Source organism: Bos javanicus, chromosome 5 (genome assembly GCF_032452875.1).
Source record: "Bos javanicus breed banteng chromosome 5, ARS-OSU_banteng_1.0, whole genome shotgun sequence".
Classification (NCBI taxonomy): domain Eukaryota; kingdom Metazoa; phylum Chordata; class Mammalia; order Artiodactyla; family Bovidae; genus Bos; species Bos javanicus.
Window position 1 is genome coordinate 28,981,380 of NC_083872.1, and position 12,923 is coordinate 28,994,302.

At 47.6% G+C, this 12,923-nt stretch overlaps 1 protein-coding gene across 5 annotated transcripts in view; it reads left to right on the plus strand.

The window, feature by feature from the left end:
- Positions 1-12,923, plus strand: part of GALNT6 (polypeptide N-acetylgalactosaminyltransferase 6) — a 38,378-nt gene that overhangs the window by 4,085 nt on the left and 21,370 nt on the right. The window contains exons 1-4 of one of the 5 annotated variants that reach the window (XM_061416047.1): positions 2,028-2,135; positions 3,454-3,679; positions 7,311-7,904; positions 10,176-10,348. In XM_061416047.1, coding sequence (XP_061272031.1) covers positions 7,414-7,904; positions 10,176-10,348 — 664 coding nt within the window. In that variant the 5' untranslated portion in view covers positions 2,028-2,135; positions 3,454-3,679; positions 7,311-7,413. Of the gene's footprint in view, positions 1-2,027; positions 2,136-3,453; positions 3,680-7,310; positions 7,905-10,175; positions 10,349-12,923 lie in introns of those variants that run through there. The other 4 variants (XM_061416049.1, XM_061416046.1, XM_061416048.1 and 1 more) reach the window with 4 other exon arrangements.

Sequence of the window (12,923 nt, forward strand, 5' to 3'; positions counted from 1 at the left end):
CCACCCGGACATTTTGCATGATGTACTCTGCATATAAGTTAAATAAACAGGGTGACAATATACAACATTGATGTACTCCTTTCCCAATTTGGAACCAGTCTGTTGTTCCATGTCCCATTCTAACTGTTGCTTCTTGACCTGCATACAGATTTCTCAGGAGGCAGGTCAGGTGGTCTGGTATTCCCATATCTTGAAGAATTTTCCACAGTTTGTTGTGATCCACACAGTCAAAGGCTTTGGTGTAGTCAATAAAGCAGAAGTAGGTGTTTTTCTGGAGCTTTCTTGCTTTTTCGATGATCCAGTGGATGTTGGCTATTTGATCTGCTTAGCAAGAACATAAGGAAAATGCTTTGAAGAGGAAAAGGTAGCCAGTGAGGGTGAGGAGCAAACAGGAAGAAGACTGCCAAGGCCATGTTTCTGCTACAGTCAAATGGCGCGAAAGGAATATGAATATGGCCCTTCTAGATTGTGAAAGGGAGAAAGAGGCCTGAGGCAGAGGAAGCTGGCAGGCAGGTTCTGCTGATCCTCCAGATGCTGGGTCATAAGAGCACAGTCTCAAAGAATGGTTTTGAAAGGGCAGAGGAAGAGGAGGATCCAGGAGGCAGAGAATGAATCAGCAGGACTCGGGAGCGTGCATGGAGTGAATCTGACGTTGAAACCCATTTAGAAACTCCATAACTGGGAGTAGAGTAGGGGCAAGAGTAGTGTCCAGGGTTTTGACGCTACTGGCTGCAATGGGGAAATTGGGAAGGCTGGCCAGCTTAGGGGGCAGGCCACAGACCCTGAGTTCAGGGTGTGGCACGTCGAGTATCCAGTGGCCCTGGGTAGAAGTCCTACAGCCAGGAGCCCACCGTACACTGAAGAGAGAAGGGAAAGCTTCAGTTCTGTCCTCTCCCATCACCTGCCCCTCAATCTGAAGATGAGCACAAGCCTTCAGGAATACCCCTTCTGTTAAACACCCCCATCCATCCCTCTCCCCCTGCCAGGTGATGGATAGTAAGACTCAGTTCAAGCTTTTTTTTCCCCCTGCCCCCCACCCCGGCTTTTTCTCAAACCCAACCTAATTGTCACCAGGGTTCCTAAGTAATTAGGGAATCCCAGCCCTTGCCCACCTAGTGTTCTTCTTCATCCCTAGGTTCTGAGGACGCTGAAGGCTCAGTTTGAAACAGTTACATATCTCTGCCCGACCTGGCAGGACCTGGAGATCCTCTAGTAACAAAAACCTGTGAGCTGGTGAAATTCCTGCTTGGTCACGTATTATTTTTATTTTTCAGTAACTTGACAAACTTGGACTAGATCAAGAAACCTTCTATGGGCCAAGCCTATTCTAGGTACACAGCGTGAGTCAAGTTCAGTTGGGTTTTTTCCAACAGAAAAAATCTGTGTTTGGACAACTAGAGCTTAAAATGTTATGCAAACAAAAGATGAACCTACATCAGCCCAGGAGAAAACTTGATAGACTTGCTACTGAAATAACTTTCAGTGACTCTTTGGGGGAAAATAAAGCCACTTACTGCAGCTCTAGTGTTGAGGGGGAAAGCTGAAGTGTTTTGAAGGTGTAATTATGGGGAAAAGTGAAAACCTACCAGCATTCTGTAATCAAAAAGGCCAGAGGTGGAAGGAGGGGTTTGGAGGAGATAATTTGCTACTTTGTTCACAGCATGAGAACACAGGAAGTGAAATGCAGGTTGGGTTGGTTTTGATAACTGAGAAAGTGCTGCCTGGGAGGAAAAAAAGGAGAATCGTTTGTCCAAAACAGCCTCTTGGCCCCCCTCCCCACAACCGGTAGCTTGAAATGGACCTGCCCGCTCCCCACCGTGGTGTTAGCTCCGTCACACACCTGCCCCTAGTGAGAATGGTGACAGCCATCACTTCTCAAGAAACCTGTAATTGAGCGATAGCCTGACTAACTTGAGCAAACATCCCTGTTGGTGGTGTTGCCACTGCTAACTTCCTGGCTGCCACGTCTCTAGGAGGTGAGCAGCTCCCTAGATAAACAGAAAGAAACTTTGTTAATAAATAGGCCACCTGGCCAGCAAGGGTGTGTTCCAGGTAGCTGACCCTGGTTCTCACTAAAGCCAAAACTTTACCTGGGAACTACTTTTGTGGCATCTTCAAAGCATTTGTGGTCCTAGGTGAGAACTGGAGGAGGGCGCGCCTGGGGAAGGTGGTGGGAGGAGAGGGGAGGGGATGGGGGGATGGGTAGAGGTTGGAAGGGGGGCATTTTTCAAGAAAACTTAGTACCTCTTATATGTGACAGGGTATCTCAAAAGTTTCAGGAAAGCTTTGTTGTGTGGGATCTTTGTTCTCCAACCAGGGATTGAACCCTGGCCACAGCAGTGAAAGCACTGAGTCCTAACCACTGGACCACCAGGGAATTCCTTTTAGGAATATTTTACGCTTTAATCACCTAAGAGGTATGAATTCTACAAACTAACAAAAAACAACATTTGAAAATGTGATTCCTTTCACCTATGTGAATTTTGAATAACAACTTTTCATTTTAATTTTGTATCAGGAAATGTTTATCATCTTCAATGGATGGAGACATTAAAATAATAGTTTATTATTCAAAATTCATAGAAACAAAGTGAAAGAAATTCAAAATTTTCAAATGATGTTCTTTGTAAGCCTGTGGCATTTATACTTCCAAAGTTATTAAAGCATAAGATTGTACTAGGACTTTTGGTATACTTACTCTATATATGTATGTATAACAACCAAAATGAAATTTTAACAAAACAATACTTACCCGTATTACCTGTGATGTAATTTTTTTTTTCCTCTAGTCTAGTCTGATCTTTTAAATGATTTTTTTCCATGCTGATTTGCAACACTTTAAATGTATTTCACAATCCTGTAATGAGTTGCAATCAACGGTTTGATAGACATTGGACTGGGTGAAGCCTCAGTTCCCTTATGCCAGTGACAAAACGTAAATTTGTATTCTGACTGGTGAGGCCAGGAAAACAGGTCCAATTTGTTCAGTCTAGGAAATGTTCCCAGAATAAGAGGATTTCTGGTATCAGCTCAGTACTAAAATCAAGATGGTCTGATGTTTTGTGATCCCAAGGGTGGCTGGAGGAAAAAGAGTTGGGAATGAAAGTTTAGCAGCAGCAGGAGGGAATGAGTGGTTGAGGGCCTTGGGCATACTTGCCAGTGGACCTCTTGGCCAGTCAGAAGCTGGACCGTGTGAAGCCCTGCTCTTGACAAAGCACTGTGCAATAGGGGCTGTTTCTCCCCCAAGTCTGGTGACCTCCCCGACCTTGCCAGCCACACTTCTGGTAACCGTCTCCTACGCAGAGAGCAAGAATCCTTAAAGCCAAAGTCTTCTGACTTGCACCGGATTTTGTGTCCCTTCGAAGAGACTCTTTCCCATCGCCTGCATGCCAAGCAAACAAACCAGAGTCCCTTACTGCCAAGGCTAATCACAGGTGTCTTGTTTCATTTCAGGATGTGGTTAGTACCTTGAGGAACTGCAAGCACCAGAGAGAAAGCCTTAGACAGTCAGGCTGGATTGAGAGAGCAGATGCCTGGGAAGAGCTCAGTTTAACCCCAAGTCTCTCTTTAGGAGGGAACAAAGGAACAAAAGTGAATCACACCGCGATGCCAAGACGAGGGAGTTGGAGTGACCCAGGTGATTCTGAGTGAGTCAGTCAGGGAGGCCTTCCTGGAGGAGGTGAGTCTTAAGCACCTGGCAGCATCTGATAACTAAGTTTTGTAGGCATATGTTGTTTTATTGTGCTTTACTTCATCTTGCTTCACAGATACAGCCTTTTTTTACAAATTGAAGGTTTGTGGCAACCCTATATCCAGCAAATCTATTGCTGAAATTTTCCCAAAGTGTTATTTTTTCATTACAGTATATACTTTTTTTTTTTTGGACATAATGCTATTGCACACTTAGTAGACTATAGTATGGTATAAACATAAGTTTTATATGTCCTGGGAAACCAAAAACTTGTGTGACCCACTTTCTTGCCGTGGTCTGGAACTGACTGCACAGTAACTCCCAGGTTATGCCTGAACCATGCCTTTGTTTCTAACTGTGCTCCCTCTTTCTTGTTGGAGCGGAAAGTAGACAGACAGGTATCAGGGGAGATGCCATGTTCAGATGGTTCAACATTGTTGTAGCAAACACTTCCCCATTCTGCGGCGCTCGGTCTGTGCTTAGCTGGGGCAGCTGGGGCAGTTGCAGAATTGATGAGATGTCAAGTTCAGGCATCAACCAGCCCAGCAACCCCTAGACAGGACACCGTCTCTACATTGAATCTCTGTTTCCTCCTTGAAGCCGTCTTCAAGCCAGCGGGGTACTCTCCTTGTCTGTGCTCTTACTCAGTTCGAATTGTATTACTTTTTGAATAGATAATGTTGTCAGTGTTCAAAGTGCAAAAGGGTATTTAGAAATAGATTTTTTTCCTGTTCCTATTCCCTCCTGGGACCGGTGCTCCCTGAACCCAGTGCCACCAGTTCTTGGTAGCACTCCAGCTAGATTTTAAAATCTGGTGGGGAAAGAGGTGGTCTCACACCTCTCTGTGTCCCTCTGTGTCCTGGCTAGGATGAACTGTCCCGCCTCATCACCCAAGGAAGTTCCCCTAGCACCACACCCTCCCTCCTCATCCGCACTGCTGCTATCTTGGGTCAGACGCCCCTAGTTCCTCTTAACTGGTCATCCAGCTGCCACTCGGGTGCATCTCCTAGACACCCTCCACCAGCTGTCACACTACTCTTCTTGTAATGTTGGGCCACTAATCCTTACTGCTCCCCATACCTCGGGTCAAGGGCAAACTCTTTGCTTTGATGACCTGATTTCAAGCCACCTCTCCAGACCCATCACCTGCTACTCCCATCAGGCTTCATACTCCCACCAAACCAAATTCCTTGGAGTTCTCTGATGGATCATGCTGTTTCCTGCTTCCAGGGCTTTCTATATATTGTTCCCTCTGCCTGAAATGTGCTCACGTCACCAGCCAACTCCTACTTGTGGGTTAGGGCTCAGCCCAAGTTTCTCTCCAGAGGGACTTCACGAACATCACCCTCCGCCACTCAGTGGGTTTACTGCATCCTCTCTCCCTCTGCCCCTGAGGATGCCTCTCTCAGGCTGGGTGCCTCTCTGCTTAAAATTTGACTCCCCCAATTGACTGTACTCTCCTTGAATGCTGGGCTCTCTGCATAGGAGACGATTACCAGTAGTGTGGCTGGCAAGGTCGGGGAGGTCACCAGATGTTGGGGAGAAACAACCCCTGTTGCACACAGTCCTTTGTCAAAAGCAGGGCTTCACATGGTCCTCCCCACAGTGTAGCTTGCTCACCTCCTGGCTGGCCACCGTCTGGCTGAGTACCTGGCATAAAGCAGGAATTCACTTAATACTGGCAGGATCAACAAATCTCCTCTATCTCCCAGACAATACCTAATATAAAATAGATGCTCAAAAAGATTTAATCTTATTCGATTTTTGATGCTGCTGCGGAATCTTTTTTTTTTTTTTGCAAAAAGCACTCAACCTGTTTATATACAGCAGGCACTTAAAATGTTTCTCTATACAGTAGATACTCAACATATTTGTGAGAAGTAGGTGCTTAGGTATATTTGCTGTATACAGTAGGCACTCAGCACATGCTTGCTATGTATATGGTAGGCATTCAGTATGTGGCTATATGCAGGCAGAAATTCAGTGTGCTTGCTACACACAAAGCTGCTGGCTTCATGCTTGCTGTTTATGTAGGTGCACAATTTCAGCTTCCTATGCACGGCAGATACTTAGTGTCTGTTTGCTATATGCATGAATCTGAGGTTTTAAAAGAGAACATCTCCCCCCCCGCCCAAAGTGACCCCTGTTCCCACTTGACATCATGACAGCCACATGTGCCCCAAGGATCCAAGTGACTCCAAACACTGGGCTTCTCCATAGGCAGCAGCTTGTGTGTTTAACAACACAGCTCAACTGAAGTTCCTTGTAAGTGAGACAGAGTAATGAGTGTGGCTTTGCCCGAAGACCAGGTGCCTGAGGATAATTGCTGGGAAACTGAGCAGCAATTTATTAACAACAACCATAGAAATAATTGAGGGCTCGGTCTGTGCCAGACACTCGGCTGAGTATTTTATATACATTATTTCTGACTTAATCCTCACACCCGCTGTGGGTTAGGTATTAGTTACTCCCACTTTATAGATGAGGAAGTTGAGGCTTAGAGAGATTAAGTCATGTGCCTGAGGGTCACACAGCTACTACTGATAAAAACTAACACTTTTTGAGCATTGACTGGGTGCAGAGACTGCTAAGCTTTTCCGGGAATTATTTTATTGAACTTAATCCTTACATCAAACAACTCTAGGAAGTAGGTAGGTGCATTACTGTTAGAAGCTGCAGATCTAGAATTTGGGCGCAGGTCTGTTGCCACCAGCATCTAGTGCTTACCCGTGAGCCTTATACTTGCAGAACTATCTACAGAAAGTTTTGCAAACACTCTTCCTCTGAGCCTGGTACCACATACATGAGGGTAGATGCCTGGGGCCATGGTCCTGCCTGGAACGTGCTGTCATTAGAATCTTAGATTTAAAAATTGTTTTTAATTTTTTTAATTAAATATGAGTAGATGCAGAAAACATTGATAAAATATGCATAGGGTATAAAGAATAGCAGTGCTGCCCACAGCCACCATTCACTTTTTTAAAAAAGCTTATTTTGAAGTCCCCCCATGTGCCTTTATGCCCATGTCTTTCCTCCGTCTTCAGAAACTTCTGTATTTTTTTTTTCGCTCAACTTTGCATCTGTGTTGTGGCATGTAGAAATGGTACATTCTTTGTCACGGTTGTGCAGTCATGTGCTGTGGATATTTCATGCTGTTTATTCATTATAATGCTGATAGACATTTGGATTATTTCCAATTTTTGCCTTTTTTGTGGGTACTACTAGAAATGTTCTTGTGCATGCCTTTGGGCATATGTTTATCTGAGATATAAAACCAGGAGAGGAATTGCAGGGGTCATAGGGTGTGAACATTTTAAATTTTTCTAGAAAATGCCAAATTGTTTCCAAAAGTGTTTACATTGATTAAATTTCTTCATGTAGCGTTTCAATGTTCCAATTTTTCTAGGTCCATGAATGTCAGAATCTTAGGGCAGAAAAGAAACAGGGTCCATTTTCCTTATTATCTGGATGGAGACAATGTAGGTGCAGACAAGTAACGTGATTGGACTAAGGTGATGTCACCATTCAGCAGCAGAGCCTGGACAAGAACCCGCAAATCCCCTGACTCTTTTCCTCCACCTGCCTTGGCTCATTTCTCTCTCTCATCCCACCTTCTCAGGCCGAGGCCCCAGGGTGTGGCCACCACGACACCTCGCGCTGTTTCCAGGGCCAGGCCCAGCAGTCGGAGCTGACTCAGCCGAGGTCACCGTCAGTTCCAGAGGATGAGGCTGCTCCGCAGACGCCACATGGCCGTGCGCCTGGTCATGGTGGGCAGCGCCTTCGTGCTCTTTCTCTTCATCCTGCAGAGGGACGTAAGTGGCAGGGAGCAGGCCACAGAGAAGCCATGGCTGAGGTCCTTGGTGAGCCAGAAGGACCATGTCTTGGACCTCATGCTGGGGGCCGTGCACAACCTCAGGGACTCAATGCCCAAGTTCCAGATCAGGGCTCCAGAGCCCCAGCAGACACTGGCCTCCACCAACCAGTCTTGCCCCCCAGGTTTCTACACCCCAGCTGAGCTGAAGCCATTCTGGGAACGGCCGCCACAGGACCCCAATGGCCCTGGGGCGGATGGGAAGGCGTTTCAGAAGAAAGAGTGGACGCCCCAGGAGACCCAGGAAAAGGAAGAGGGCTATAAGAAGCACTGCTTCAATGCCTTTGCCAGTGACCGCATCTCCCTGCAGAGGGCCCTGGGGCCGGACACCCGACCCCCTGAGTAAGTAGCACCGCATCCCGGGGTGAGGCCAGGATTCTGCCAAAGGCGTGCCTGGTGTGTCCACAGCCAATGTAAAGGGCCTACGGGGATTTTATTTTATATCAATATTTATTTATTCGTTTGGCTGCGTCGGGTCTTTGTTGCGGCCCTCCAGCTCAGCAGTTGTGGCATACAGGCTTGGTTGCCCCAAGACATGTGGGATCTTAGTTCCCCAACCAGGGATCAAACCTGCATCCCCTGCACTGGAAGGTAAATTCTTAACCACTGGACCACCAGGGATGTCCCTGACAGGGATTTTAGAATGTGGGCAAGGGTTTCCTCTAGGCCCTCATTTCTTTTCCTGAGCCACTGTCGTTATCCCAGGGGTTGGGATTCAAGGGCATCATGGTCAGGCTAGAGTCTCAGGGAGACCTGTGAGAGTGAAAAACGATTGCGAAGGTGACAGGACCCAGAAAAAGGAACTCCTGGCGGGGACCACAGCGGGCCGAGGGGTGACGAGGAGTGCCTGACTGCAGCCCACAGATCAGGGGCCTCACCCTCTGTGAGAGGCTGGAGACCACAGGACTCTGCCACTGAGCTCCTAACAAAGGACATTTCCCGAAAGCGGCCCTGGTGGTCAGGATTGCTGCTCACCTCCTGGTTTCTTTCAGTGAAGACTCACAGGGCCATGAACTCATTCCAACTAGTTACTTGAATCTGTTTGTACTTTCGGTCCTGGGCAGTGAACCAGCTCTTAGATCTTTGAGCTGTAGCCACTTCAGTCTGTGCTCTTACTGGCCTCCCATCAAAGGTTTTGTGTCTTTCTCGTGTAGGCGTTGTCATTCCCAACTCAAGAGGAATACTGTTTTTGGCCTTTTCTCACATGGCAGTTAGGGATTTCCCCAGTGGCTCAGCCACAAAGGATCTGCCTGCAATGCTAGAGATGCAGGAGGCCTGGGTTCCATCCTTGGGTCACGGAGATCTGCTGGAGGAGGAAATGGAAACCCACTCCAGTATTCTTCCCTGGAGAATCCCATCGACAGAGGTGGGCTGCAGTTCTTGGGGTTGCAATGACTGGGATGCAACTGAGCCTTCATGCCCACACATGGCAGTTTCCATTCTCAGGTTCTTGATTCTTTAGGGCTGGGAACCTGGAGTTCCTCAGACTTGGACCAAGTATTAGAGGCCTAGAACATGGAGCCACCCTGATTAACCAGGACTCCTCACAGGGAAGCGCAGTGGACCTGAGGGCAGCCAGTGGAGGAGGTCTGGGAGTCTTCTCTGGAGGGCCCCTGAGAAATCTCTCTGACCAGCAGAGGGAGTTTAAAAAGGGCCTTTCGAGACTTCCCTGACAGTCTAGTGGCTGAGACTCCCCGCTCCCAGTGTAGGGGGACCGGGTTCAATCCCTGGTCAGGGAACTGGATCCCATATTCTGCAACTAAGATTAAAGATCCTGCATATTGCACCTTAGATCCAGTGTAGCCAAATAAATAAATAAGTACTTTTCTAAAAGAAAGAAAGGGCGTTAGGCTGCACAATTCTTTGAGATCCAGCATTGACACATTCCCACCCCCACCTGAGATGGTGTGTCGGGGACGGAGGCAGTGCCGCCTAGTGCCCCAGAGTGGTTGGAGTGGATGAGGATAGAGAAAAGTCACAGGAAAGCGTTTGTGATACTAGTATTGGATTACAGGGAGTTCATGAGGAAATGGGTTCGAGTGGAACCGTTCATTGTAAAGAGTAAAGCCTTTCTTTCCCTCTCACTGAATATGGAATTCGTAGTCACTTTTTCCACATGTCAGAGTTGCCCTTTGTTACTTTCCCTCTGGGACCTCAGCGGGGGGGAATAGGTTTTGGGGTTTTTGGTGGGGATCGTCTGTTTTTTGCCATGCTGGGTCTTAGTTGCTGTACACAGGATCTTTGATCTTAGTTGTGGCATGAGGCATATTTCAGTTATGGCATGCAAACTCCTAGCTGCAGCACGTGCAATCTAGTTCCCCGACAAGGGACCGAACCCAAGCCCCCTGCATTGGGAGTGCAGAGTCTTAGCCACCAGACCACCAGGGAAGTCCCGAGAGAGAGGTTTTGGAGTGAGTTGGTTAGCACCTGTGCAGAGGCTTAGAGTAGGTGGCAAATAGTGGATTAGCTGGAAAAAGCATGCCGCTACTCCCAGCTCCAAAGGGGAACGTAGGGTGGGGTTTCCAAGGAGCAGAGGAATCTGTGGACAGAGCCCTCCTGCCCCCAGGACTACCGGGGGCCCGGAGAACTGTATCTGCACTTTTGCCCTTGCAGGTGTGTCGACCAGAAGTTCCGGCGCTGCCCCCCACTGCCTGCCACCAGCGTCATCATTGTGTTCCACAACGAGGCCTGGTCCACTCTGCTGCGGACGGTGTACAGCGTCCTGCACACCACCCCTGCCATCCTGCTGAAGGAGATCATTCTGGTAGATGATGCCAGCACGGACGGTGAGGCTAGGGAGCCCCCGAGGAGGGGCCTGGGGTCTCCCCTGGTACTCTGGGAAAGAGGGCCTGCCGGTGCTCCCAAGGGAGCAGACACTGCCTCGTGGCCTGTTGTGTGGCATCCCAGCTCATCATAAAGGTTAGGAGCAGGAAGAAGGCAGGTTGGTGCTAGGGGGCGGGCAAGCCACATTCCTGAACTTGATTTGCACTTGACCCCTGAAGCTCCAAAAGCTTAGCTGTTTTGGCCTCAAGGCTTCCCTTAGAGCTGCCAAGCCCAACCCCAATTCAGAAATGCAGAAAGTAGGGACGGGCCTTCCCCTCTGTTTCCCACCTACTGGACCATTCTTTTGCTCTTGAAGATTCCATCTCAGAAGCCCTTCGTTGTAGTTGGTAATAGGCAAGTGAGTTTGCTCACCAAACTTCCAGAGTTCAAAGCATTTCCACCAACATCTGCTGAGTTATTTGTGCCTGGTGCTGCCTTAGGCGTAGGAGATGACATGACAAATGACAAATTAGACAGATCTTGTCCCGAGTAGGCTAACAGCCCTCATAGTCAGATGACTGCTTACAGCACCAGCCATGGTGGTGTGACCTGGAACACACCCTAGCGGACATGAGAGGACACGGACTTGAGAGCCCAACACCCAGGAACTCAAATCCTAGCTCTGACTTTTCCTAGCTCTGTGACCTTGGGCAAGATACTTAGCCTCTCTGAACTTCCATCCTCACATTTTTTTTGTTTTTTCAAATATTTATTTATTTGCCTGTGCCAGCTCTTAGTTGAGGTGTGCAGATCTTTACTTGCAGCATGTGGGATCTAGTTCCCTGATCAGGGATCAAACCTAGGACCCCTGCATTTGGAGTGTGGAGTCTTAACCACTGGACCACCATGGAAGTCCTTCAGTCCCTTCTTCTAAAAATGAAGATAATTGACTCCCTTGCAAGGTGGACAAGGGATCAGAGATAGATGGTAAATGAGATTGTTCATGTGCTGTGGAGTACTTAGTTTCCAGTAAGAGCTCCATATGCATTCAGTTCAGTTTAGTTCAGTTGCTCAGTTGTGTCTGACTCTTTGCGACCCCATGAATCACAGCACGCCAGGCCTCCCTGTCCATCACCAACTCCCAGAGTTCACTCAAACTCACGTCCATCGAGTCAGTGATGCCATCCAGCCATCTTATCCTCTGTTGTCCCCTTCTCCTCCTGCCCCCAACCCCTCCCAGCATCAGAGTCTTTTCCAATGAGTCAACTCTTCGCACGAGGTGGCCAAAGTACTGGAGTTTCAGCTTTAGCATCAGTCCTTCCAAAGAACACCCAGGGCTGATCTCCTTCAGAATGGACTGGTTGGATCTCCTTGCAGTCCAGGGGACTCTCAAGAGTCTTCTCCAACACCACAGTTCGAAAGCATCAATTCTTTGGCGCTCAGCTTTCTTCACAGTCCAAATCTCACATCCATACATGACCACTGGAAAAACCATAGCCTTGACTAGATGGACCTTTGTTGGCAAAGTAATGTCTCTGCTTTTGAATATGCTATCTAGGTTGGTCATAACTTTCCTTCCAAGGAGTAAGCGTCTTTTAATTTCATGGCTGCAGTCACCATCTGTAGTGATTTTGGAGCCCATAAAAATAAAGTCTGATACTGTTTCCACTGGGTCCCCATCTATTTGCCATGAAGTGATGGGATCAGGTGCCATGATCTCCGTTTTCTGAATGTTGAGCTTTAAGCCAACCTTTTCACTCTCCTCTTTCACTTTCATCAAGAGGCTTTTTAGTTCCTCTTCACTTTCTGCCACAAGGGTGGTGTCATCTGCATATCTGAGGTTATTGATGTTTCTCCCGGCAATCTTGATTCCAGCTCGTGCTTCTTCCAGCCCAGCGTTTCTCATGATGTACTCTGCATAGAAGTTAAATAAGCAGGGTGACAATATACAGCCTTGACGTACTCCTTTTCCTATTTGGAACCAGTCTGTTGTTCCATGTCCAGTTCTAACTGTTGCTTCCTGACCTGCATACACGTTTCTCAAGAGGCAGGTCAGGTGGTCTGGTATTCCCATCTCTTTCAGAATTTTCCACAGTTTATTGTGATCCACACAGTCAAAGGCTTTGGCATAATCAATAAAGCAGAAATAGATGTTTTTCTGGAACTTTCTTGCTTTTTCGATGATCCAGCGGATGTTGGCAATTTGATCTCTGGTTCCTCTGCCTTTTCTAAAACCAGCTTGAATATCTGGAAGTTCACGGTTCACATATTGCTGAAGCCTGGCTTAGAGAATTTTGAGCTCATTTTATTCTTTGTATGGGAGCATTGCACTGTGGGAGATGTTATTTCTGTGTGGCCTGGCTGAGACGTCCACTTGGATTAGAGCTTCACCTGAAAGCCCGAGTGTCCAGGGAGAGAAGAGATGTTTCAGGGCATCCCCAGAAGAGAAAACAGCATCAGCAGAGCTCGAGAGACATCGGTATTTGTGCTGTGGGAAATGACGCTAAAAAGATGTTGAATGAAATTCTTGCATGCATGCTAAATCGCTTCAGTCATGTCTGACTCTTTGCGACCTCATGGACTGTGGCCCGCCAGGCT